We start from the raw sequence: 27,765 nt of genomic DNA, 5'->3' as shown, positions 1-27,765 counted from the left end.
GTCGCTGAACTCACCTTTTGGGTGAGTATGAGAGACAAAGAGCAGAGGGAGAAAACTGCTGCGATAAAAAGCTCATGACCTCCAGGCAGCTGTCAGTGATCAGCAAATATGAAGAAAAATCTGAATACTTGTGCACATTTCTTGTTTCATCCCAAAACAATACTTAATATTGCTTTAATAATACTAAATACAGTGTAAACTCATGTATATCAAGTTCATTTCAAGCCAATGAGGCGTGTGCCCACAGCACTATTACATGAACTTCATCAACCAATGTTTGTTTTTAGCACTATTTAATCACATAAAAACAACTACAGTCACAATATTTTTTTTTTCATGCAATTGAATTGTCAGTGTATGAGATAAATTGGACAAGTTTACAAAAAGCTACGTGCTACCACCACTTAGTTTGGCAGATGTTAGAGGTTTTAATCATACTATCCACTCTTAGCTAACGATGTGAACACCTTATCTGTTACTATTTAGCTAACTATTTGAACATTTTATTAATCAATTTATAATAAAACGAAACTCAACTGGTTTCCCTCTTAGCGAACTATTTTAGCTGTTTTTGCATTAGCTACTTTTTGCTAACTCTTTTAGCTGTTTATGCATTAGCTACTTTTCGCTAACTCTTTCAGCTGTTTATGCATTAGCTACTTTTCGCTAACCCTTTCAGCTGCTTATGCGTTAGCTACTTTTCTCTAACTATTTCAGTGGGAATCGCAGAGCACTCTGTGGCAGTGAATGCTAGCTAGCTGCCATTATCTGCCAGCGGCCACTTCTCATCTGAAATGTATAAAGAACCCACGAAAGACAAATGTAATAGATCTGATATTACTTTGTTTGTTGGTTGCCTGCCATGCAACAGTGTTTACCGACCATGTTGAAACTAAAGTTTAAGGGAGCTACAGCGAGTCGTACGGTTTGAGACCACCTAGCCAGATGTGCGGTCTCGGGTCGTATTCTCCTCCTTTGGAGGACGTAATACTCCTGTTCCCTGTAAGCCCTCATGTATGGGATTCACAGAATTGTACCATTAGGGTTTACCAAGTGTGCATCTGCTGAATATTATTTTCAGAAAGTATTTCTGACAAGTGATGCAGTTAGCGCCTTATGAAATATGCACGTGTTTAAAGAAGAACTTATGTTACCTACAAAATGCCGCTACTTGCTTTGTAAACCCTTGAAAAGGCAAAGAAAATGAGATGCTTATTGTGCATAAACTTTAAAAAAAAATAATACACTCCTCAAATAATTATTTGTCATTAGCTTTGGTATTTTGTCATATATAGATATGGAGTGATGATTGCTGGGTAATGAAAAAGTGGATTTTGTCCGATGTGAAGTCTGTTTTTGATCATGTGACGACACAATAAGTGTATGCTTCAGTAGTAACAAGCATGCAATGGGTCTGTGGCTACTTTCTGCCACTGACATCGAGAAAGTGAGATCAGAGCTAATAAACCCAACTTCTTCCAAACATTTTGAAATCTGACCTGCATGAATGTCAGTGTTTGCAGAAACGAAGGCAGGCTCTGAGGGGGTCAAGAGAGGAATCAGCCCAGTGACTGTCTGAACTTCTGGGCAAGATAGCGCTGCATGTAACTCAAGCACACACAGATGCACACACACACACACGGTGCCTTGCAGCACTCGGTTCCGCTGCCACCGTGGGAAGATTGCTGGTAGCCTACAGATTGCCATGGAAACGCGAAGCCAGGGCGCCCGTTGTTAGGAGCGATGCCGGACTGACCCTGCAGTGTGTGCATATGTGTGTGTGAAAGGCGGAGAGAGGCCAAGTGGCATGCCCCCTTCCACACAATGCCCAGCTGAGTGTGTCTCTTCCTGCCTGGCAGACTGGAAGGGTGTGTTAGTTTAAACACAAGCCGACTACAAGCACAATGCATGGGTGCCAGATCTATGTGTATGTTTTTTTGGAGGCTACTTAGTTTGGTCCTGTAGGTTGCAACCCGCTCTTTGTAAATAAAATTAGGTAAACTTTGATTGATTACTTACTGCAGATGTGTCTTTTTCTTTGTCTCTTTTAAGAGGATGTCCTTTTCAACAGCCTTGTTTTTGTGTTTGCATTTGATGCGGCTGTAACTGAGCCCTGCCAGCCTGAATTTTATTATATTATATGTAAAGCAATAAACCAACTTAAAACACATACATGTGCGTGTGTTTGTAATACCCAAGTGTCAGTAATCAGTGTGACTGTCAGCAGGGGGGATCAGAGTGTGGTGAGTATGAGTCAGGACTAACAGAGAAGAGAAATCCCTCGCTCTCTTCCTCCCAACCTCCCTACAAAAAGCCCCCCCGTCTACATATCCTTTCATTACCAATCATTCCTTAATTCAGATCTGGATCTAATTTCAGCATCAGAAAACAGTCTGAAAGAAATGAGACATCTATGAAGTCAGGCTTCAGTCTCTTCTCTGTTGTTATTTTTATCACCCGCCCATCCTTCCCTTCAAAGAATAACTTTCTTCTCTGTATCACAAGCCTTTTTTTTCCCTCTCTAAATGAAATCACTCTGGCTTCACTCATTGTTTTTTTGTTTTTTTTGCTGGCCACACCTCCCGGTTGTTCCAAGATGAGGCAAGTTGCACGAAAAACACGCTCGAAGTGGAAAGTAATTAAGAAGATGAACGAATAAATAAATAAGTTAATTATGAAAATGGTTTCATGGTGGGGGTGTGTGAAGAGAGGGTGATGGAGAGAAACATAAAGAAGGAGAGGGAGAGCTGGCACTGGATGGCGGAATGGAATTCTGGGAGATTTCTGGCGATCTTGGTCGGCCACTTCAAGTCCTCTCCCTCCCATCCCTCCAAACCACAACAAGGCAACGTCCCTTATTGAAATTAACAAGCTCATACTTTTACAATTTGCACACACACGCACACATGCGCAACTGGAGTATGAACGTGTGAACGCTCGGGGAAATACGCACACATGGGCCATGAACTGATTCATGCACACACACACACACACACACACACACACAGCTCCGTCACACGCATGTGGACAGTGCATACCCACAATTTATAAGGCACAAACAATTGCAATTATTGTTTCTGATGCATGACTATTGCTATTGTTTGAAAGTCTGTGAGATGGAACCAGCTCAGCATTTGTTTGCGACTTTTTCCCCCGCGTTCATGTCAGAGTGAATAACTGATCAGATGTGTCTCACTGCATGGTTGACTTTGATTATTTCTACTCTGTTTTTAAGCGGCAAAAAACAACTTTCAGCGACATTTTTTTCCCCATAAAATGTAAAAGTGCAAAAAGACACCCAGAGGATTTTAACCTGTTGAAAAAGAAGAGAATAACTCACAGTCAGCCATTAAAGAGCCATTAAAGATCAAACACACGTCCAGTCTTCTTTTGTGCATTTTATTCGTAACAAAAGCGCACAATTACAAACAGTAGTGGTCTCAATATCATACAAGTGAGTCATTCTGAAACCTCTGGAGTCTATTCAGCTCTGAATATATTAAATGTTTTATTAATAGTAACATAACTTGATTTATATACCATGCAGAAGCTGGGAAAACCACTTGAAAATGCTTATTTATGTCTCATTTTATGACCATGAAACATTTTCTGGAAAAATTTCTTAAAATTGAATTTGTAATGTTTTCAGTGATTTGCAGGCATACACACACTTTCAGACTTGGAATAAAGTCATTTTGCATTTCTTCTGTACATGTGAGCAATATTTTACAACCTAGTGATGTTCTATATTAATAGTGAGTGATTGTCATTAAAGATTAGTAAATCTTTCCAAATGCCCGCATCATTTTCACAGGTTTGGGTTCCTGACCAGACTTGTAGCTGAGCTTCAGTTTTAAAAAGGGATACCATGCATGTGTTAAAGACAGTTTACAATGTGCTCAACAAAAACAAAAATTAATGCATAGATAGTCAGCAACATGACCCAAAATGAACCTGGACTCCAGAGTGTTTAAAGGACCCTGTAGAGTTTTCTTGTAAACAAACAAAAAGTCTGTTTTCATTTATTGTTATTCACCTTTAGATGTAAAAATCCATTAATTAAAGATATAAAACATATTATTAGAAAGACATGGCAACATATAAAGACACAGAACAGGATTTAAAAACGATAAAAGACATGGTAAAATAAAGCTGAAATAAATCCTCACTCCAATGTGCATGATATGAGAAAACAGCCCCGTTCAGTCACATGTTTTAAACTAAATTCTGACAATGACAAAATAATCTTTCAGTTTATCAGAAAACTTAAATATGCAGATGCAAAGTTTCCACTGCAGCAACGATACCTTAATACAAAAGCATAGAATTAACCTTGTTGACACAGATTGATGAGTTGAAATCAGATCGTTATCATAAATGAGGGAGCAAAGCCTCAATGGTGAGCCGTCGAATTGTTATTCTTTAAAAATGATTAGCTGCTTTTGATCAATGCTTTCAGCTAGTTAATTTGTTTTTGTAACTGTGAAGCACTTTACAGCCGTGGTTTTAAAAACTACATTTTTTTTACTTCTTTAAATTTGAGGAATGTTAATAAGAGTAAAAATGTTGTGAACATATCTTTTAAAATAACAAGGCACCCAAAAATAACCCCTCAGATGTAAAATCAAATGTTTGCTCAGAGTCTAGAGCCCCTGCAGAGAATATATGAAAGGCCAATTGTGGTCAAAGGAGCCCTGCATGGTGCCCTGCTGTATGCAAGTGCTATTGACATACACCCCCCAAAAATCAGTTGATTTCTTATTGGTATGAGGCCTTTATAATAGTCAGCCGGTGGCTGGGCGCTCAGTCACTGGGGTCAAGGTTGGATTGGCATGGGAACTGGCACTGGAGTAGCTTGGCACTGTCCAGGCTGGACCCATGAGGGAATTATCTGCCCCTCAGACACATAAGGAATGCCTGGGACCTGTGGCACAGCCCGTCTGGCCGTCTCCACCATTGACTCAGAGTAACCTGGATATATGAGGCGCTCCTGGGAATGGCAGGTTTGTTCCTATCGGGTGCTTCCAAAGAGCGGCATTGTGTTTTTAATGACCTGATTGAGCTGATATGAGGTGTGAATAAACCTCCAGTGAAATGGGGTTAGACACAGTCAGTATATATGTTTGAGACAGTGGCTGCTGTGATTTGGGACGTCAAGAGGGCAGTGATGGGTAATGCCGCCTGTCAGAGAGCGAGAGACATAGAGAGAGAACAGGGAGGGGGAGAGAGAGAGAGAGAGAGAGAGAGAGAGAGTCCTCCCTCCTCATCCGGCTCCCCTACACAAAAATAAATAAAGAGGCTAAAAGCCGAAGAGAAGAAGCAGAAAGGAACTTTTGTGGCTTCCGAGTGGGGTCCCTTTCATGGCGGTTCCCACAGTACTAGGCCCATGATGACATTCACCATGTTTCACACACACACACGCACACACACACGCTGATGGGCCCTATGACTGCGGTGACTTTCGCTGGTGCCGGGCCCCAGACGGGACGGCGAGGGCCCCGAGAGCCACAGGCAGCCATTGTGCTGTCGCCGCGGAAACCAGCCTCTTTATGTCAGACATGTTTTTCTGTTTGTTTTCTTTTTTATGTCTTTAATGTGGGCGAGGGGGAATGTTTCCCCTCTCATCTCCCCCCCTCCCTCCTCACTGCTCCGCGTTATTTCCCCCCAATACCCATCTTCCTCCTCCTCCCACCAATCCATCCACATTTGTTTCTCCTCTTTTCCTCCCTCCTCCTCTTCCACTCCCCTCCTCCCTTATTTTGCCCTCCCCCCCTTTTTTTTCCCCATGGAGATGATCATTTGTAAAGCTCTTTGCTCGGACAGCCCATATCTTTGTCGCGGTGTTGCGGCCTCCCTCTCACTCAGCCCCTTTTTATCTATACTTCATGAGGTTTTGGCACAAACTGGCACTTTTTCTTCCTGCGCTGCAAAAACAACGCGCACAACTCTAAAACAACAAAACCTATCCCCAAAAGAATTCCGCCTTTCCCACGCTAAGCCAATTTTCTTTACAAGATTAAACAAACTCCCAATAACAACATGAAAGGGGGGGCGGGGGGCAGGAGAAAAAAAAAAAACGAATCTGGTTATGATTCCAGTCTCCAAAAAAGCCAAGAGAGGATGCCCCAAAGTCGTCCAATGAGAAAAACAAACCTGAAAAAAAAAAAAGCCAACTGTTACTATTTTTAAGTGCTTCAAGAATGTCGTTCGGTGCCATGTCTCAGAGGCACGCCGGCCCTCGTCCGTAATCAGTTCATTCTGACTGCACTCCTCCGCCACATCACACACGGGACGCAATCTTTTATGAGCCGCAGAAGCAGAGGAGGAGGAGGAAGGGGAAAGTGAAAAATGAAAGAGTTCAGGGCTAATCCACAGTGTCCCCTCAGCCATGCATGCGGCTGCGCCTGATTTGACGACTGAGAGAGGGGGTCCGGGGGGTTAAGGCTCAGCTAATATTAGCCACTTTAAAACTAGTTTCGCTCAAGCGTATTGACTGGGAAGCTGACTATCCCTCAAGTTTATGGCGGAGACTCGTTTTTATTGCGTGGCGTGCTGCGATGCTTAATTCCTCTATCGGCTTTCTATTTTTGTCAGTGTCTAAGGAAAAGGCGTGCAGTTCTAACAGGAAACTGTACATGACGAGGATATATTGAAAACATATGCATCTGTTCCCAGATCAACTTGAAATTAAGAGATTTAGATAAATTGGATACCATTTGGTTGGTTCATGAAACCTCTCACAGAGCCATAAACCTCGGAGACAGCAGTCCATCCCTGTTTAACGCCGCCCCAGACCCCGTTTGCTGTTGCTCCCTGACAGCCTCTCACTTTCCCAAATCCCCCTCATAACTTTACACCTCAGATTACGGCCTTATCAGGGAGGCATCCAGCCGACACCTCGTTCCGACGGCAGCTCCAAAGAGCAGGCATAAGCCCCTAAAAACCAGCATAAAAACTCGCCGCCACCGCGCTGCTGGGCCATTTTAGTGTTCCCAGAAGGGGATTAAAGAGAGTGTGCAGGAAAGAAAGGAAGATTTTGTTGGAGGAAAGATGAGGGTCATAACATCAGCGTCCTGACTGAGTTGGTACCACTTTTAATGGTCTTGATTGAGGCTTTCATAATTAAAAATTACTACTGAAATAATGGATGCACTGAACGCTGAATCCGGAATCTGTCTGTGTGCTTTTTTTTACTGTCGCCAAACTAAGTCTGAGCTTGCCATTAAATCTAATGGATTGGATCAGCTCAGCTGATCTATAAACACGCACACACTCTGTACTGTGTATTGAGTGAAGAACTGAAAAAGCTTTATCATGGGTAGTTATCACAGAGGTTCCCATTCTTATTCATCTGACACACCCCCACCTTCCTGTCAGATGAGCTCACGCACCACCCGCTATGTTCCAAATATGAGTTTATGAATGCATTAGAAACTGGACGTTATTCAACACTGTTCCTCAAATAAAAATAGTTCTTGCTGCATTTTCTCATACTGTTGAATTGTCACTGTTTGTGATTGTTGATCATATTTGCTACCACTTGGAGTGATGGTAGCACGATTGCTTTCAGCTAAGACTTGCTCGACAGTTTTACTTCTAATTATCTGAACTGTTTGTTCATTATTTTAGCAACTATTTCAACAATTAATCCACTGCTTTTAGCTGGAGTAGATTTAAACCGTGTATTTCCCACCATGTATTCACACTTTTAGCTGTTTAAACTTCTTCTTCTTCATCGCCTGTAGCTTGCTATTTTATTTTCCTAATTGTTACTTTTAGCTGATTATTTGTTTATTGATTACTTTGAGCGAGCTATTTAAACTTCTCTGCACGCCTGCCAACTAGTTTTAGGCTACACACGGGCAGCTTCCTGGTTGTAAAAACCCCTGCATTACACCAATTTGTAATCCTGTGGCTATTTATGTTCCTTCTTAACATAAATATGTGGATATATCTCTCAGATCAAATCACAAGCAGTCGAGTTTAGTTGATTTCATTAGTTTTCCTTGTACCCGTTGGCAGCTGAAGAAGCCCCCCCCAGAGTACACGAGCTCACAGATCTCACAGACAACTTGCCAGGCCACCACTTTGTACACTTTTCTCTCTGTCAATGCAATGCTGTCACTTTTTGCCATGGAACAAACACAAAACAATGCCATGACAAAGCTCGACTTTCTGCACAGACATAAATGGACGTCGACAGACACGCAAGCTCCCGCGCACATTCGGAGTAGCGCGCACAACAGATGTTCATGCAAAACCGGCGTGCTGGAAGGCATACTTGCGTAGTGAACTAATTCTATACACTCTGCATGTAGCTCATGCACAAACACACGCTGTCTTTCTCAGACATGAAAACTTGCTTGAGGTCAATGCTTGAGGACGACTAGCTAACTGTATATAGTACAAGAGGCTTTGATCTTTGGACTTGGCTGTGGCAAAGACAGCCAGCCAGCGCTGAGGCCCTGCGCTACCGGAAGCTTGTGGTCTGGGACGGCTCCATTTACTACTCTGTTCTGGTGCTAAATATACAATAATAAAAAGGCTGGCAGATTTATTTCAGACTGTTATACATTTCCTCTCCAGCGAGGGAAGAAAGGACAGCAAGAGACAGACGTCTCCAGATCACCGAACAACATTAAGTGATAATTACAGAGAGAGATAGACAGAAAGAGAGGGACGAGGTTTCCCCCTCTCGCTCTCCTCTTCCTCTGCCACCACAGAGGAGAGTGGCGTCTCCAAGCTAGAGAGGGGCGCCCGCTGTATTAGAATCCCAATGATTGGCTATGATTGCTTTATCTGATCCCATGAGGGATAAAAGGACAGCAGCACACACACACACACACACACACACACACACACACACACCACATGCCTGTATTTCATTGCTCAATGTTCGCTGCCTCCTCAGAAGTCAAACATGGCTTTTTTTCTGAAAACATCTTTAGACATGTAGCCATAAAAGAAAATATGATTCAAATTCAAACATTGTCTTTATCTGTTTCAAGTCAGTGTTCTGAAACACACAAGCATGCACACACACATACTCCCCTATGTACTCGACTTCACCACCAGTCCACCGCACTCCTCTCAAAGCTCTTTGATCCCCGGTCGAGGGTCCTCTCCGCGGTGCCTCTGTCTGAATTCCAGAGATTCTGGGATAATTCAAACGTTTCATGGCACATACTTGGTCCCCCCAGGAGACAGCGGCAGAGATGGAAAATGCCACCACGGTCTCTCTCCCTCCATTGTCCCTACTCTTTAATCAGGCCCTCTCTGTGGCTCGCGCTGCCACCGTGGTGTGTTGTCTCAGCCTGGGAAAATGCCGGCCTAAGTGGCTGTTATGTGCTGAGGCGCAGACCACAGGGACCCAGAGGGGTGCTGCTGGAGCCCTCTGTGCCAGCCGTGGGTCTCACAGTGGCTAACACACACAATGAGTGAGGTCCCAAATCTGGATGCAGCCTTACATAACAGCCGTCGCTACATCTATTTACTTTTTAGACTGGGCTTAGATCGGTAAATCATACGCCATCATAATCATAGAGCCAAAACCCTGGCATAAATCAACAATATTATTTGTTCCTAAGGGGTTGCTGGGTGTAAACTAGCATTAAACTGCCACACAGATAGGGCAGTATTGTACAAACTCCAGTGTGATTGCTTGGCTGTGAAATGTCTGTGGAGAGGGAGTTTCCTGCCCTTATGTCAACAAAAGACCAAAACAAAGGCCTTGTGTTTCCCTGAGTCAGTGCAAGAAGAAGGTCAGCAACCCGAGCCACCTCCGAGTTCAACCCATCTCAGCTTTACTTTGGGATAGACTCGTGTTAGGGACGGGCAGCTAGGTCAACCGACGGTTGGCCTGCCGTCAGCCGGACACGACGCTCCATCAGGTCAAGTTTACAAGGGTCGAGTCAAACCCTGCTGGTTTATATTTAGTGCTTATAAGCGTGAATAGAGTTTTTATGAGGTGCTATAAATTTCATTTTCAAAAGCGGGTGAGTATGGAGGCTCATGTACGCCTACCCTGTGGTTTCCCCAGGCCACCACGAAGCCTTTGTATTCGCCCTGTTTGCCATGGGAAAATATCTGAAACAAATAAGTCGCTCGGTCGGCACCCATCAGTGTAAAAACACTTCTGAGAGCTGTGGATTGTGCTGAGAGGGTGTGGCGCAGCGCTGAAGGAACTACTTGTTTACTCTCGCTATGTCCGAAAATAAAAAAAGCAATTATTTTCTCTCCGAAATGGAAGGCAAATAAACAAGTATTCTTGAGCAGACAACGTGGGCAGGCGCAAGCTGCCTGCGGTGGCGCAGCGGCATGCTGGAATTGGTATGAGAAGGAGGGTGACACTTCCCCACAACATCATCACCATCATCATCATTGTCATCATCACTATCAGTGGGTTTCAGCCACGGAGAATGGCAGACACAACTCAAAATTCAAGCTACAGTGAAGAATACATTTTACTGTAGAAAACATATAGTTACCATCAGGTTTTCATCATGATACTCTAAATGCTTCCATGAATCTCTTCTCTAATTCGCAAGTTTATCTGTTTCTATGATGATATTTTCATTTTTGTTACATACTGTCAGTATGGTGTCAATTAAAAAGGAATTTTGGACGTCAATTTGTACATGTTGTCCCTATTGTACAGATGAACAGCGCACTGGTTTGTTTGCTGATCACAGCTGAGTGGAACATTGTGTAAAATAATGTTGCACATCGGGCACACGATGTGCAGTGTTTACACTCCCTTTTAATTAAATTAGTTTGTGTCAGTTTCTTGCAACTTGCCTCCAACTGAGTTACAGCCGACCCACTTCCAGTGACGACAGGACTAATCACACTACGCTGCAGCGACTTAAGGCTGGCACCATGATGTTTACTTGATACTGAACACTTCCTCAGCCCGAGTTCTGTGTTAAAACTTTCATACTTAAAGTAATGACTCAGTCAATTTGATGGACAATTAACATCACCATGTAGCAGGGCTATATCATGAAATGTACATGAAATACAGACCACATGGGGGTCAAACCGGGGGCTTTCCCATATTTTGTGATCTTGCCACTAGATAATCCTGCTAATCATGAAAGACCCATTGTCATATGACATTATATAAAGACTGAATTAGATTTAGTCTAATAGGTTTGTCTGTCTGATTGAACCAGCATCACCTTGTCTTAAGTTTTACCAGGGTCCTCTGGGTTCACAAATCAAGTTCTAAGGAATCTCTGGCCTGTTGGCTGGTTGGATCATTATCAGCTCTGTGTTGGAGGGTTTAGATGACACCTAGTTTGTGTTCCAGAGGGTGATGTGAGTCACAGAAAACTTACTCACACAGACCGGTACCTCCTATTTGACTCACATCACCCAGTGGAACACAAACTAGGTGTTATCAGAACTCTCCAACACAGAGGCAGCCAACAGGCCAGAGACAAGGAACACAAACACCTGAGGGATGCCCTCAAAACCTGTGGTTATCCCAGCTGGTCTTTTGTGAAAAGTTCAGCCGCTTCCAGAAAGAACAGGGTGACGGAGGAAGAAAAGAGAGACAGACGGCATAACATTGTCATTCCATATGTGTCTGGTGTATCAGAGAAACTCAGGCGAATCATCCCGGTACATTTCAAACCTGGGAACACTCTCAGACAAAGGCTGGTGCACCCCAAAGACCGGACACCTCACACTCAGAAGAACAATCTGGTGTATGCAGTCCGGTGCAGTGAGGAATGCACAGACTTAAATATTGGGGAAACAAAACAGCCACTGAGCAGACGCATGGCACAACACAGAAGGGCTAACTCTTCAGGTCTAGATTTAGCTATTTACCTGCACCTCAAGGACGAAGCACACTCCTTTGAGGATAAAAATGAGCATATTCTGGACAGAGACGACAGATGGTTTGAAAGAGGAGTGAGAGAAGCCATCTATGTTAAGGTTGAAAAACCGTCTCTGAACAGAGGGGGAGGTCTGAGACACCACCTAGCTCCCACACACAATGCTGTCCTTTCATCTCTTCCATAGAGATGCAAAAATTTAGCCTCTGAAGGTGAACAACAAAGCCATTCACACATGGCTCAAGGAGCCTCCCCATGACAAGAATGGGATACTAACGAGGCAGACGACTGTCCTTGACACCCAAACGTTGCACCCTACCCCGTCTTAATGGGGCATAGTTTGCCTCACAATAGAGTGATACCATCGTTGTTTTTGGGGGTTTGGCTTTACTCAGAGGATAAATACTTGAACCTAACACCTTTCATTAGACTACAGCTGTCCTATCTAGCCTGGTGCGCATGAACTGATGAAGCCTGCTCGGATGAGAGGCGAAACGTCTTCCAAGACAAACTGACAAAGCCCAGTTGCCTGGTTGAATGAGAATATTCACAGGTAAAGTTGTTCGTGTTCTACATACTCCGGTACGGTAGGTGGCGGTATTTACCCAAGAGTTGGTGATGCAGTCCAAATAACGCGAAGAAGAAGAAAGCGGAAGTTGTTGGGTAATGTGGAAACGGCGTACCTGGCTAATGTTTATGTGTGTTATGGTGTAGATATACTCACGCCCAGTCGCGTTATAACACAGGTGAGACCGTATTATGCTTCCTTTAATCTCGATGTATGTTATTAGTTTGCTGTTTTGTTGAATAAGGTATCAGCAACCAGCTCGGCGGTAGCAACACATGTTAGCTTATAAACCAACACAAAGAGCTGTTTGACAGTTATTTCTTTTATTTTTATTTACTCTGCTAGAAGTGTTTCTGTTCGGTTTAACGTGTTTGTTTTGAAGCCTTGTTGTCTTTTCAGGTTATTAGACGTCGCCTAATGTTAGTCAATAAAACTGTGCACAACAAAACTGTCAGCTTATCAAGTTATATGTCTACACGTGTGTGTGTATGTAATATACTTACGTGTGTGTATGTATGTACAGATACATATGTATGTAAACATATATACACATGTACACACACACACACAGACACACACACACACACACATACATACATACATATATATATATATATATATATATATATATATATAAAGTCTGTGTGTAGGTACTTTTAAATCAAATGTTTGCCACGTCTGTGTCAGTATCAACCTGTTTCTGTTTCCCCTAAACTAACCCTTATGTTGTCTTTCTCCTCCTCTTCCCTGGTAGGGCTCACTGAGCTGTAGACATGGAAGTGCCTTGCTACCTGCCCAAACTACTGTTTGAGCTCAATGAGCAGCGTAAGCGGGACTTCTTCTGTGACTGCAGCATCCTTGTCGAAGGACGTGTCTTCAAAGCCCATCGTAATGTGTTGTTTGCTGGGAGCGGCTATTTCCGAGCTCTTCTGGTTCACTATCTGCAGGTCAGAATAGCTGCTATCAGTGATTCCCTAAGTTTTAGTTTTGTTTTCTGGAGAGGGGGCAAAGCTTTGGACATGGATTCTTAGAAACAAATGCAGTCATTTGGCTAATGTTATTGTTATTATGACATTAATGATGCTTAATGCCTTGAAGTGTTAAGAAACAAAATGAAGAAACAAAGCAGATCACTTTCTATGAAGGCAGTGAAGTAGAATATAACAAATAAACAACCTCTCCATGGGTGGAGTGGATGGTGGGAGTTGGGACCCTCTGTAAGTCAACTGGTTTGGAGGTCTGGTTTGTTAACTTGCAGGCCACACACTGCTGATCTTGTCAAGGGAGGGCATTCACTATGCTGCTAAAATACGCACTTGCAGTAGTAATTAGAAATTACAAATCTGTTAAATCAAGCTCACCAATATGCTTCTCCCTCTAAATCTTATTACTGTCAAAAACTTTTGAAGTAAGCCAAAAATACAGAAATACAAAAAAACGGATTAGGCTCTCAGTCTAGTTCTATGAACAGCAATGTTAAATTTTGAAGTAATTTAAGTCTTAAATTGTCTTGAATTTATCAATGCATCTCTTTTCAGGATAATGGACAGCGCTACAGCACAGCATCATTGGACATTGTGACGGCTGATGCCTTCTCTATTATCCTGGACTTCCTTTACTCTGGCCGCTTGGCCCTGAACAGAAGCAATGTCATTGAGGTGATGTCGGCAGCCAGCTACCTGCAGATGACTGATCTGGTAAACTTCTGTAAGGGATACATCCGCTCATCTTTGGAAATATGCAACAAGGAGAAGGAAAGGAACACAGAGAAGGAGAACCAGGCACAGGATGGAGGGATGGGTCCCGCAGACAGCGGCACTTCTGCTGCTGCTGTCTCTGGCTGCGCAGAGGCCGGGGAGCCTCATTCACAGGTCGCAGAGGCAGATAGGGGGTCGGGTTTAGGTACAGAGACTGTGACCTTGGCTAGAACCCCCTTGTCTGTCCCCGTCACCACAACTCCAGGCACCAGTAGGGATATAGACAGTGACTACCATTCCAGGGAGGAATTCAGATCTGGTAGCGAAGGACAGAAGGGACATATGGATCAGACTAACCTCTCATCGTCTTCATCATCTGTTTTGACCCTGGAGTTAGTGAACCCCAAGATAGAGTATGACCCTGATGAGGAGCTTATGGAGTCCCCTGACACAAAAGACCTGGCCTCGTATCCTGGGCCCTCTCTCCATAACTCCCATCACAGTAGGCTACTTCCCCCAAGTCCATCTCCCTCCAGTGAGCGCTCGCCCTTGGGATACAGCCCTTCCTTTAATTCCAGGCAGCTGATGGAGATGTTGGCCAGAGGTGAAGGCCCCAGTCCTCTCGTGGACAGAGTGGGGCAGCGCTTTAACCAAGGACTAAGTAGCAGCACGGGAGGAGGCCGAATGGATGAAGGTTTAGGGTTTGTGGGATCATCTATCATGGAGATCCAGTCTGATTGGCTTGGAGAGGACACAGGTAATTTGCAAGCTCAATCTCAGCTCTTGCAAATTGTTACATGTTTCCTTGTAGGACTGAAAAAGAAACTGAAACTAATACGATGTTACATTGAAAACATTTTCAAGCAAAAGAGCAAGGCTTTGCAGTTTACAGTGCTGCCCTATTGGGAAATATCTGAACAGTTGGCCTCTTCCTCCCCCTGCAGGTGATGGTTTGGTAGTGCCAGTGAAACTCCACAAGTGCCCTTTCTGCCCTTACACTGCGAAGCAGAAGGGAATCATGAAGAGACACATACGTTGCCACACGGGAGAGAGGCCCTTCCCCTGCCCCATGTGTGGCAAGCGGTTCACAAGACAGGAGCACCTCCGCAGCCATGCACTCAGTGTAAGCACTCTAATAATGATAAAGAATAATCAGCCTAGTTTTCCACCATCTTGTGCCATCTTACATGGTTTTTATATGTAGCCCTGTCGGTCTAAGGTAGTATCTGATCTAAAAGTAAACTGAAGAAAGAATTATACAACAACCATATGATGTTTTACAAGATTTATTTCTGCCATGTATTCCACCTGTTCAGTTACCTACTGTCTGCTCAGTGTTGAGCTCTTGTCATTATGTAGCCTCCTCAGCTAAAACCCTTAGTTTAGTGTCAGTTATGCTTTTGAGAACTTTTTAATTGCATTTTCCAATTGTTGTCTAAAAGTTGTCCTCTTTGTCAAACAGGGAAACTACAAGTAGTATTGAAATGTGAAATGTGTTGAAGATAGCTTTTGAAATTATTGTGGGGAACGGCACAGTGGCAATGATCTATCCTCTTGTTGTATTTTACAGATAAATTGTTGTATTTTGTCTTGGTTGCAGTAGAATTGTAAAGCCAATAAGACATAGCTAAGATATATTGGTTTGTTCAAAACCAGTTGAAGCTGGTAATTGCTGGCATTTGGTTGTAAGCATTAATTAGCCTTCTCACTCTTTAATTGAGTGCTGTTTAGGTTGTTGTTCAGGTCTTTTTTCCCTGATGCTTGTGTTTTGTGTGCAGTGAAGGAAGTATGAGAGCAGTAAATCTTTTTGTACCTATATTGATGTTCTTCACCTGTAAATAATCTAAACATTGATGTTGCCCCTGCAAACTGATTCACATTCTGCTGTCTCTCTCACTGTGTCGACCATCGACAGGTCCACAGACACTACTGGCCGGTGTCATGTAAGAGCTGCAGGCGAACCTTCACCGGACCCAGTGTTTCACCAGGACTCAGGCGCTTCGGCATCTGCGACAGCTGCAACTGCGTGACCACCACTCATGATGATGCCGCCCCTGCTCACCCCTCCAGCCAACCAGAGCCTATGGATCGTGCAGACGGGGGTACTGATTGGTCCAGTTTTATGGATGATGTAGATGAGGTGGAGGTCGGCCGAGTGGAGGACTTGGTTGAGAAACAGATGCTTGAAAGGCAGCTGGCTGTCTGCACTGATGTAGGTCACACACTGTGAATTTGTGGCCCACTGTACTGAGGAAAACCATTCCTTGAACTGTTCTACTGTTTGGGTCAAGCGTGGCCATGCTGTTATTGATTATTGAAATTATTATTGTATGATGATCATGTTTTTTAAGATGATTTATTAGGGCATTTCTGCTTTTTTTGATACTGTGAGTAGAAAGGGACAGGAAAGGAGAGAAAGAGACTATAACATGCCGCAACATGAAGCCAGTCCGCTGTGGTAAGGCTTGACATGTGGTACGCATTCTACCGCATGGCTTTGTTGATCACTTCCAAATTTCTCTGTATGTTGTCTATAAAGAGAACATTGCTGTCAAAGTTATAGTTTTCTGGTTTCTCCCAACGTCACAGAGGATGAGCAAAGTTGCCTGTTCCATGTCATGTCCAAAATGATTAAAGTACGCTGATCAAATGAGCCCTGTGGTTATAATGGAGCCATTGTGGGTGTTGTCACAATAAATGTGTTCTGTAATTGTGGACATATTTCCTTTTGTCACGCTTTGTGTATTTATATGCTTTTCTACTTGAGGATACTTTATAATCTACTGACATATTGTTTCCTGCCGCTTGTCATGCATTTGCATCCTGTGCTCAACCTAAAGTGACCTATGATACCATGTAGTGGCTGCCAGGCTTCAATTATAAATGCGAATTTGCTCTTAAAGACTACCTGGTTAAAAAACTCTTTAATTAAAATAAAAGGGGTTGAGCCCCACACTGCAGAGGAATAACTTATGTAGACAGAAATCTGTCCCAGCAGTCACTGAATAGCGTCAACTGACAACCTCACAATGTATGAAGAGATGATTAAAAAAAGCTTATGTAGGGATTGTACCACCAGAGGGCGACCACACGGCGTATCATTCCCACAACGGCATTCAGGTGTAATGCTGCAGTTGTGACACAGGTAGAGGTGGCGTCCATTCAGCTGTCGCGTCTGACTGTGTGACAGTAAGAAGAGCTTCTTATCGGCACGGGACTGGAGTCCCACTCATGCCACTTAAAATGCGACCCACGTGCATTATCGTCACACCTTTGATTCGTCTCATCCCCCTGCTCATGCTGGGACGTGGATGCTCGGCGCGCTACGCGAACTTTTGCGCCCGAGTTTCACGCAGAATTCTTCGACCCGGATACCTGGGCGGAGATATTCAAAGCCTCTGGAGCCAAGTATGATCATTAGTCTTCCTGCTAATGCCATAAAAATGTGCACAGACATGCTGTGTTTGCATCTGAGTTGGTTCTCGACTGCAGCAGATCTCTTTTGTAGTCGGTGTTTGCTCACCACAACCACACCTACAGGTTTCCTGTACAGCTTCCGTGTAGGCAGTGTTCTGCAGGACATAACAACCAGAATACCATCATCTATAATATTATTCAGCATATAATTATCTGTGTCTCTTAAAAGTCAAACCACAATTCTTGCAACAGAATACCTGATCTTGTCACATAAACGTGTTGATATATACACACGTTTTTACAGGTATGTGGTATTCACATCAAAACACCACGAAGGATTCACAAACTGGCCCTCGCCAGCCTCTTGGAACTGGAACTCAGTGGATGTTGGTCCGCACCGGGACCTGGTGGGAGACCTGGCTGCAGCTGTCAGGAGGAGGTGAGGAGGTTGGGAGAAGGATGCTGCATCTAATGTTCTAGTATGGTGGGATGTAACAAAAAAACCCATCTGTTCTCTACGTCTTAAATGCGTCAGGTTGGACATAGTTGAGATGATGTCAGATGTCTCTGCCAACAGGTCACTGCACTTGGGTCTCTACCACTCTCTGTATGAATGGTACCATCCCCTTTTCTTGTCGGACCAAGCCTCTAGATTCAAGACTCAGAATTTTGTGGGCCGTAAGACTCTTCCAGAGTTAATGAATCTTGTGATGGCGTACAAACCTGATCTGATCTGGTCTGATGGAGACTGGGAAGCACCGGATAGCTACTGGAACTCCACCCAGTTCCTGGCCTGGCTCTACAGGCCCAGTGAAGGTGAGGGAGGGAGTTTACCACAACTGAGCATGTTCTGTTAGCATGGTGTGGGTCTGTTCCACTCAACGTGTTGTCTGTTTCTTCAGGATGTGGTGGTTACCAATGACAGGTGGGGTAAGGGCTGCTACTGCAAACACGGCAGCTACTACAACTGTGCCGAAAGGTAAACTTCCAGACCACAAATGGGAGAAATGCCAGTCCATCGACTCCCGTTCCTGGGGCTACCGAAGAGACATGAAGCTAAGCGAACTCATGGACCTGCCGTCCATCATAAAGGTGAGAAGGTCACAGAAGCTCGTCACCTGCAGCTGATTTATGTCCTGTCATTTTGTGATGATTATTTGAATTAATCAAAAACTCTCTTTCCTCAGGACTTGGTGTATGTGGTGGCAATGGGTGGTAACTACCTGCTGAACATCGGTGCGATGGCAGATGGCACGATTGCCCCGGTGTTTGAGGAGAGGCTGAGGGGACTCGGTGCCTGGTTGGGGATTAATGGGGAGGCCATCTACGCTTCCAGACCCTGGAGGGTCCAGACGGAGAACAGCACTGTCACTGTCTGGTGAGATTCTGGTTTCGCCTTTCATTCCATTTCCTGCTGCTTTGCCGGGGGCCAGGTTGCACTAGCAGCTGGCTAAGCAACCTAGTCCAGACGTCCCTGGCAACATATTGTGATGTAAAATAACGCAAAGCCTTTAGCAGCTTGGCTCTAGCCACTGATTTCTTTTATTATAGGTACACTGCCAAAAACAAGACAGTTTATGCCATAATCCTTGGCTGGCCGTCCAAACAACCACTTCAGCTCACAACTCCAAGGACGTCTGCAGCCACAAACGTAAGCGTGACACCTTTATGCTTCCAGAACTTCAATTCCAGTTACCTTCATTTGTCATGATCATAAACTGCACACACGACTCTTTTACATCCACAGGTTACACTTATGGACTATCCCAATGTACCGCTGAAGTGGGCACCAGTGACACAAACAGCTGGACTGAGGATTGTTATGCCTGCCATGCCAGTATCTCCTGGGAACGCCTGGTCTCTGAAGCTGGAGGGGGTTGTGTAACGCCGGAGAGATGCAGCAAATCAAGACCAACCTGTTTTTAGGTCGAGGCGCTGCTACACTTCCTGACTGTGTGTGCTTTAATTGTAAATTAAGTGATCGGTGAGATTTATGATTTATATGATTTATGATGCGCTGTAATATTAAAAGGCTGTCAGAGCTCACAGCAGGACTTGAAGAAAAAGCACTTTTTTGGTCACAGGTCATCAATAATCTCAGTCTGTCTCTGAGAATTAAGCATTTAAGCACTGGTGATGTTTAACTTTCCTGTATTCATGTTTGTATTTAATGCGATTACAAGCCTCATTTGTCATAAAGAGTTTCCTGAACAAAGATAAATGTACAATACTTTGAGCATGTGCGTGTGTGTATAGGACATGTTATTGTTATTGTTATGGACAGATTTTAATTTTAAAGTTTGCTGCTGTGAAAAAGCAGAAGAAGAAGAAATCGCGAAGTCAACTGAGGAGGGCGACAATAAGCCTCCGCTGAACCCAGTGTGCCAATGACCACAGAAGAAGACGGATTATTTACGACTTTGTTTTGTTGTTGGCAGAGAGCGGGCGTCTGCGGTGGTCCTCCAGAGAGCCTCTGTCGGACTAAGCGGTGACACATGGGCAAGTCGCGGGATTTAAGTGAGTTCCAGCGGGGTATGATCGTGGGAGCCCGGCGCGCCGGCTGCAGCATCTCGGAAACGGTGAACCGGTTGGGATTTTCCAAAACCAGCGTGTCTCGAGTTTACAGGGAATGGTGTGAGAAGCAGAAGACCTCCAGTCACCGGGGGTCCTGCGGGAGGAAACGTCTGGTCGGTGACAGCGGCGAGAGGAGGATGGAGAGTGTGGTGGAGGCGAACAACCACGCCACCAGTGAGCAGATTCAGGCTCTGTACAACAGCAGCGGGCAGGAGAAGCCCATCTCGCTCAGGACCACCCGGCGGACCTTGAAGCGGCTCGGTTACAGCCGCAGGGCTCAGCGGCGGGACTCCCTCGTCCTGGCCGGACTGGAGGCTCTGGCCGCGTACGCGTCCTGCCCGGAACGGCTTGAGACAGCCACGGACGTTGTGTGCAGCAACGACAAAGAGTCAGACTCGAGAGTTCAGACCTCCGCGGACCTGGTGTGCAGCAGCGAGAAAGACCCGGACCCATGAGTGCAGTAGAGACCTGCATACCTTGATCCGCGGTGGCCTCCCCTGTTAAGTTCAAAGAAAGAAAGCTGCCCACTGGACGCATTTCTTCATTAACAGAACAATATGTACATATAGAGTTATGTCCAAGAGAACTTACACATAATGAGAGAGTGCTGGATAAATACTAAGTGAACACAAATAAAACTTCAAAGAATATGTGCATCTGTATTTAACAAAATTCAGGTTTTCACCTTCATTTCGCCATAGCATGCCTTTTTTATTTGTATGGCCATATTCAAATAGATCTAGGCAAATCAAAACCCAGTTTGTTATGGAGTTAGTTTTTTTTTGTTAAATTATTTTTTGTATAAATATAATTGACCAAAACCTACAGTTGTACAGAGAAAATCATGCCCATTTTGTTGAATTAAAAAATTCTGTATGGTGCAGTTGGAAGATTTTCCCAGTCATTGTCCTTCCATCGTCTACCCAGAATATTAGTGTCTATTTAATGAAACATCATTTCAGTTTAATTTTGGGTTTATTTTTCTAACTAGAGATCAGAAAAGGTATTTATAATACTCTCCAGCCCGTTATTTATTGTCAGGCTAGTCTCCCAAATCTACAGGCATCCTCGGTTACACATTTCAAGGGGCCATAACAAATCTGAATGAATGACGGTCAGAAATAAATGGATGCTTAATTTGCTTTATATCGATTATGTGTGGATTGAAGCAGTTCACAATCTAATCAGTCGTTAACAGAGGAAGGAATCTTGTCGTTTTTGACACATATGTGAAAGTCCCATGTGTGCAGACCAGCCCCTGCAATGTTTGTAAATAAAGTTGGGGGAAAAAGCCCGGATGGGATGGTCACGTGACAATTCATATGATGCAGTCATATGACGGTAAACATTTTACCTGATGGGTTGCACCTGAGTTGTAACCCCCTCTAATGTTTGACGTTATCGTGGGCTTGTTGGTGTACCAGCCGCTGAACACATATCCGCGCTAAGCGTCGCAGTAGCATCCCCGCAGTAGTTACCAGGAGGGCTAACCTGCTGTAGCCATGCTAGCCGTGTTTATCATAGTAGCTGCTGTAGTTTCTCAAACGGCGGCTCGGTACAGCGCGAACTGGACGAGTCTGGACGCCAGACCGCTGCCCTCATGGTACGACGAGGCTAAGGTGGGGATTTTTATCCACTGGGGAGTGTTTTCCGTCCCCGGGTTTGGCAGTGAGTGGTTCTGGTGGCACTGGCAGGGCCAGCAGCCTCCGGACCAGAAGTGTGTGAGCTACATGTCGAAGAACTACCCGCCTGGGTTCAGCTACCCGGAGTTTGCGCCCCAGTTTCACGCGCAGTTCTTCGACCCGGAGGAGTGGGCCGACATATTCAAGGCTTCTGGTGCAAAGTGAGTGTTATTGTAGTTAAATGTGCGTACAGGGCATGATCTACCAGGCACTTTTTTAACTTCCGGGTTCTTAGTTGACCTGCATCTGTGGTCTGCAGCCTCACGCATACTCTGTGTTACGCTTACTGATTGTCTTCACTGCAGATATGTCGTCCTGACTGCCAAACACCACGAAGGATTTACTAACTGGGGGTCTCCAAACTCCTGGAACTGGAATTCAGTCGATTCTGGTCCTCACAGGGACCTAGTGGGAGACCTGGGAGAGGCGGTGCGCAACAGGTGGGCCATCATGTTTAGTGATGAAGCAGAGGGAAAGTGGTTACAGCTGGTAGAATGGTGACACAGCATCTCTGTCCTCATGATACTTTACATAAAAATGCATCCATGCAATGAGGTATACAGATTTTCAGTCTGTAAAAAGACAGCCTATGTATCAGACCAGACCTCTGTATCTGCAGATATTGATTATCAGTACTGTGTGAGAAGAGTGGGATGGTGCATCATTCAAAATACCTGGATTTACTTAAAAAACCTGAATTGTGGTTAGTTTTCTTGTGGACTCTACTTGTCTTCAATGACAGATTTTAAGGTTTTTACCTCCCTTGTTTAGGTCATTGCACTATGGACTCTACAACTCCTTATACGAGTGGTTCCACCCGCTATATCTGATGGACAAGAAGAATGGATTCAAAACGCAGGCGTTTGTGATGCATAAACTTCTACCAGAGCTCTATAACATGGTTGTAAGGTCTGTACTTACATTTCTCCATCAACCGATTGTAGTACAAATGTTTATTGCACTTGCATGTACAATAAGTCAGATTTAGTTACATGAGCCTTTGTGAGATACAGGCACATGTCAATAAAACTTTACGGCAGTATATTTAAAGATTTGTCTTCCTTTTATTTTACAGGTACAGACCTGAGGTGATCTGGTCTGATGGGGACTGGGAAGCACCCGACACCTACTGGAACTCCACCCAGTTCCTGGCCTGGCTCTACAATGACAGCCCTGTCAAGGTAAGTGTGTTTTTTTTTTTTCAAGGTTAGAGATTCAGTTATTCATTGTTTCCACACGGCGACATGAACTTACCATACCTTCCTTGTCTTAGGATACTGTTGTGACCAATGACAGATGGGGAGCTGGCTGTGCGTGTAAACATGGTGGCTACTATAACTGTGAAGACAAATACACTCCAGGCCAGCTGCCCAAGCACAAGTGGGAGAAGTGCACATCTGTAGACACCTTTTCCTGGGGTTACCGTCGAAACATGAAGATGAGTGAGCTGATGGACTTGCCCACTATCATAGAGGTGAGGATATGTGATAGCATTGTTTTAGGATTGATTACCAAACCTGGAATGATAACTAGGCCCTTTCTGCCTCTGAGTGTGGCTTTCATACATACAGAATATACAGGGTTAGCATACTTGTGGCCGTGTTATTTCCTAATGTGTAAATCTGTCCCAGAAGCCAACATTCCCTCATGGATCAGTCTAATCTCATGAGGGAAGTGTTGCTTTTATAATTGGTCACTTTGCTCATCCATAATTTGCTGTCATCACCTCAGAGACATGGTGTCAGTCATCCTATTTTTCACTGCTTAAAGATGTATCTAAGAACCTGACTGTAATCAATCAAGTCTCTCTGACTGATTATGCTCCTCCTCCCGCTTCTGCTGCAGGATCTGGTTTACACTGTGGCTCTGGGAGGTAACTACCTTCTGAATGTGGGTCCCACACCTGATGGGATGATCCCTGCGGTGTTTGAGGAGAGGCTGAGGGGTGTAGGAGCCTGGCTAGGGATAAATGGGGAGGCCATCTATGCCTCAAAACCCTGGAGGATCCAGACCGAGAACACCACTGTACCAGTCTGGTAAGAAGCGAAGGGAGAGCTGAATGTGTAAAGCAGTCTGTGATCTTGTAGTTTCTGTCATTTATAGTTGTAAGCACATTTTCATACATCTATACGTAAACAGTATCTCGTGATGCATTTACCTGTTATTCAGAGGACAGAGGTGGACTCAATAATGTTAACAGACTCAGTTTTAAGTTTGAATTTGCTCTGCTGTGGATGAGCTGCTGATGAGTGTTTTCAGGGTTTAGTGCAAATATTTGCTATGATCATGTGGTCAGTTGAATTGGCAGATTTGATATTTTGCCTTGAAAGTGCTTTGAAAGTGATGGTAGAGACACAGACAGGAGGTGCAGACTAGATCAAAGAATATTAGCAATGTTTTTTTCTTCTTTTATTGAAAGTATTTGAACTTTTAACTCCACATGTCTCTGTGACGACTCTAAGATGCTGCAGTCAGGAGTGCATTTAGATTGCCTGTAAAACATGTAGCAGGACGTTTGGTTTTATTCCAGAAGCCACTGGACTTGTGAACAGTCACAGTAATAGAAATAGTCAGTTTACCTTGTATATTGGCTGACAGATAATCTGCACTTTTGACCTCATCCTAATCGCTATGAATGTCATTTGTATTTTTAGATTTTTTATTCATGTATGTTAAAGTTCCTCTCCTGGCATTGACTAAACCTCGTAAAATTCTGTTCATCAGAATTACTTTAAAAATTTCTTCCATGAAAAAATATCCCAGCATGCCTTAAAATGGCAATTAATATGCACAGATCTAAATACCCACCCACCCCTCTGCCTCTCAAGCTTACCTGCTCACCAAACACACAATCCTCTGCTTGCTTTTTGTTTTGCTAGCTACTGTACGCCACACAATGACAAGTGGTAATATAATAATTGATTCAGCCATACATGTTCAACCTGGAAACTGTTTCTAAAGAACCAGCTCAAAGTCAGTCTAACTATCTGACAAACTGTTTTGAGTAACATTTGCAGAAACTTTCTTCGTCAACACCCTCAGGACATATGAAGCGTCCCTCCGCCGCTTGACGTGAATCACAGTGTAACTTGGCAGGCTAACGTTGCACAACATTATCTAGCACACTGCAGATTTGTTTGGACACAGTCAACAGACAAAACTTGACAGAAATAAACTTGCTAACATGTTGGCTTGTACTCCCTGTGTCCTCAGGACAAATGGATGGAACAGCATCGGGCTTCAGTATCACTTGTGTGGCCGTATCCATCAGTTTCTGTGTAAAATTTTCAAAACAGTGCTTTGGAAAATGGCTCCTGCAAACCTGTATTGTCTCTGAAAGTTGGCTCTTGGATTTTCAGATCCTTTGGTAATACATGATGGCTGACCATTTATTCTTTTACAACTTTGCGACTGAAAACAGAACATGTCTCTGCCATCTTTTAAAAAACAGTGAAACTTGGCTTCCAAAATACCGATAAGTAGCCGCACCTAGCCTCTCCTTAGATACCTCTGGTCTCCTCAAGGGGACTGGTTCCTTACGGATGTTTTGTGTGAAACTCTGGCTGTCTGTTTCGTAGACTGTCATTGGTCCACTGCAGTTCCAAGGTGGAAATGCTCAGGCATGGCATTGACTGCTTATTTCTCTCATGTTATGTCTTGTATTATATCCAAAAACACCATATAGACATGTTAACAAGGTTAAGGCTTGATTGCACACTTGCATGCTTTGAAGTGCCCCTTGAGGGACAAAGTTATTTTGATTTGAATTGAATTGATGCAAGTTACCGTCTTCATTCTTCTAGGTATACATCTAAAGGAGCATCTGTATATGCCATCATGACAGCTAAACCCCCCAAGCCCACACTGAAACTACTGGGACCTAAAACATCAGCAGCCACTAAGGTAAGGGGACTGAGACAGTGTGTTGTTTATGTTTTTAGAGCTGATTTAAAAACTCATAAGTAAAGCTTGGGCAAAAAGAAGTGTAACCTTGTAACAACATGACATATTACAACCAGCATAGTGACAATTCATTTACAAAGAAATAACAGTAACATGCAGCGTGGAGACTGATGAGCTCATTTTCTTGATTTGGTAAAAAGATTTAAAAAAAAAAAAAAAAAAAACAGAAGGTGAACTTATTAATTTAGAATGAACTGATTTTTGTCTCTTGTCCAGGTGACCTTGTTGGGGAATCCAAAGCCTTTACCCTGGTCCCCCCTCCTCCCCAGTGGTGGACTTATTGTCCTTCTGCCTGAACTGCCTTACTCCCCCGGTCAAGCATGGACACTCAAACTGGACGGTATCCAGTGAGCCTTAAACCCCCCAGACACTACAAAGTTGAGTATTTAGAATTTCTTCATCTCAGAATCATCACGCTTGTGGTATAAGGGGAACTTACGCACTGTGGTTGAAGGGACCGGGCTTATGTAATGTTTTAAGTATTTTTGCCAAAATGAAAGGGAACGCTCCTCTTTATCAATTCCTTTATAGCTCGGAGGATGAAAGGTTGAATGTGTCACTGTCTCTTAATTGTGCTCTCTTTGGAATCATGAAATAGTTATGAATGGAAAGTGGAATCTGCTGTTCAGCGTGTAAAACTTTCCTGGCATCCTCTCAGCGGTCTAATTGTGGGTTTAGAAATAATTCATTTGTTCGAGTGGTTTGTTTGAAAATCAGCAGTTTACATGTGAAGCACTTTTATAGTTTTTTTTACTGTGTGCTGTGAAAAATGATTGAATAAAAGATGATTTGTCTTCCTGTGTGTTCATACAGCATATTAGTGATTTTAAAGGTTCCAGTGAAGCTCTGGGAAAAGCGACGAAGTTCAGAACTAGAAGTAAACTTTGAGGTATTTTAAAATGCTGTTGTTCGTGGTCCACTTTCTTCCTTTATTCTCGCAGCCATCCTTGGCCTGCAGGGTTTTTGAAACATTGGAGTCCCATCAGAAAAGTCAAGAAGTTGTCTCTCGGCCTCCCTAATGGCACTTCCTTCCGTGCTGCTGTGTTGTGCTCAGACTTCTGAAAAATTAAAAAAGCTCAAATCCTACCTGAATTTCGGTATTCTCGGATAAGATGTAGAAACCTTGAGAGTGCCTTTTGCACTCAAGTATGAATGAATAACATTTTTTGCTCTACACAGTACAGTCACCATTGGGAACAGCATGACATGGGTACTTCTGGATGTTTTGATGTTCTGTGCAGCACTTGTTAGACCTTTTATTTTCAGCAACCCCATTAAGTGCCTCAAGGTGGCATTACGCATTCACCTCCCACACTTTTATGTCAGACTAACTCCTGCGCTTTGGTTGTAGCCTCCTTCTTGGACCTGGAGGCGACTGCTGCATGTTCTTAAATCTCAGGTGAACACTTTATTTTCAGTTACAGCAGGTCATATTCGTGAGTGCAGTTCGTTACCACAGCTACTGTGTGAATAAACAAAAATAGCCCCTCAATGCGTCGGTCTGATTCAGACCTGAGTGGGAAGAAGATGCCTACGGGAATTATTGGACTCAGTGCTAAATTGTACTCTGTCCTCTCTTTTAACCTGCTTGGTATTTACATTGGAAATCCTTCAGGCAGAAAGACAGAAGGAAAAAGAAACAGGAAAGAAAATTGAAAATCCTTCTTTTTGACCTGTTTTGCATATTTGATGGATGCTCCCATGAGGGCATGTATATGTACATTGCAAAAAAAAAAGAGAAAAAGTCCCCTCTGCCAAGTCATTAATACTGAATCATGATTTCATCAAGAGGTAATGCCACTAGGTTAAGAAAGGCTTCAGCATGATAAGGTAAAATAAGGCAGACGATTACTTTGAAAGAAGTTTTTTTTTTTGTTAAACTCTTCATAAATAATAACCTTTTTTTTTTCTTTTTTTTTAACAAACTGCTGTTCTGGTTTCTGCTAATTTAGTGATGAATGTCTAATATAATAGAGAAGCTACTGAAGATGTGAATCCAAGTTTTCTGGGACTTTGACTAA

The 27,765-nt window shown here is 43.7% G+C and overlaps 2 protein-coding genes and 1 pseudogene across 2 annotated transcripts; all 3 read left to right on the top strand.

Moving 5' to 3' along the window:
- Positions 1-12,486: 12,486 nt before the first annotated feature.
- zbtb8b (zinc finger and BTB domain containing 8B) lies at positions 12,487-16,815 on the top strand. The gene is made up of 5 exons (XM_041955797.1): positions 12,487-12,589; positions 13,166-13,358; positions 13,950-14,865; positions 15,053-15,231; positions 16,024-16,815. Exons 2-5 carry the CDS (start codon positions 13,185-13,187, stop codon positions 16,336-16,338), a joined length of 1,584 nt encoding a protein of 527 aa, XP_041811731.1. The 5' UTR covers positions 12,487-12,589; positions 13,166-13,184; the 3' UTR covers positions 16,339-16,815.
- LOC121620047 lies at positions 16,548-20,023 on the top strand (annotated as a pseudogene).
- A 1,393-nt stretch (positions 20,024-21,416) lies between these two features.
- On the top strand, positions 21,417-26,538 carry LOC121619556 (tissue alpha-L-fucosidase-like). The gene is made up of 8 exons (XM_041955347.1): positions 21,417-21,942; positions 22,087-22,221; positions 22,553-22,690; positions 22,857-22,962; positions 23,055-23,255; positions 23,627-23,817; positions 25,585-25,684; positions 25,961-26,538. Exons 1-8 carry the CDS (start codon positions 21,602-21,604, stop codon positions 26,093-26,095), a joined length of 1,347 nt encoding a protein of 448 aa, XP_041811281.1. The 5' UTR covers positions 21,417-21,601; the 3' UTR covers positions 26,096-26,538.
- The last annotated feature ends 1,227 nt before the right edge of the window (positions 26,539-27,765 follow it).

The sequence above is a fragment of the Chelmon rostratus genome, chromosome 16, assembly GCF_017976325.1.
Source record: "Chelmon rostratus isolate fCheRos1 chromosome 16, fCheRos1.pri, whole genome shotgun sequence".
Classification (NCBI taxonomy): Eukaryota; Metazoa; Chordata; class Actinopteri; order Chaetodontiformes; family Chaetodontidae; genus Chelmon; species Chelmon rostratus.
The sequence above is the reverse complement of the archived record's forward strand: the minus strand, read 5'-3'. Positions and strand labels throughout refer to the sequence as shown.

Excerpts from the sequence above, each read along its gene's own strand:
- zbtb8b (XM_041955797.1), top strand. The coding sequence starts at position 13,185 with ATGGAAGTGCCTTGCTACCTGCCCAAACTACTGTTTGAGCTCAATGAG. Across the intron at positions 14,866-15,052 it reads TTGGCTTGGAGAGGACACAG|GTGATGGTTTGGTAGTGCCA; the intron begins GTAATTTGCAAG and ends CTCCCCCTGCAG. Across the intron at positions 15,232-16,023 it reads TCCGCAGCCATGCACTCAGT|GTCCACAGACACTACTGGCC; the intron begins GTAAGCACTCTA and ends GACCATCGACAG.
- LOC121619556 (XM_041955347.1), top strand. The coding sequence starts at position 21,602 with ATGCTAGCCGTGTTTATCATAGTAGCTGCTGTAGTTTCTCAAACGGCG. Across the intron at positions 21,943-22,086 it reads TTCAAGGCTTCTGGTGCAAA|ATATGTCGTCCTGACTGCCA; the intron begins GTGAGTGTTATT and ends TCTTCACTGCAG. Across the intron at positions 22,222-22,552 it reads GGAGAGGCGGTGCGCAACAG|GTCATTGCACTATGGACTCT; the intron begins GTGGGCCATCAT and ends TCCCTTGTTTAG.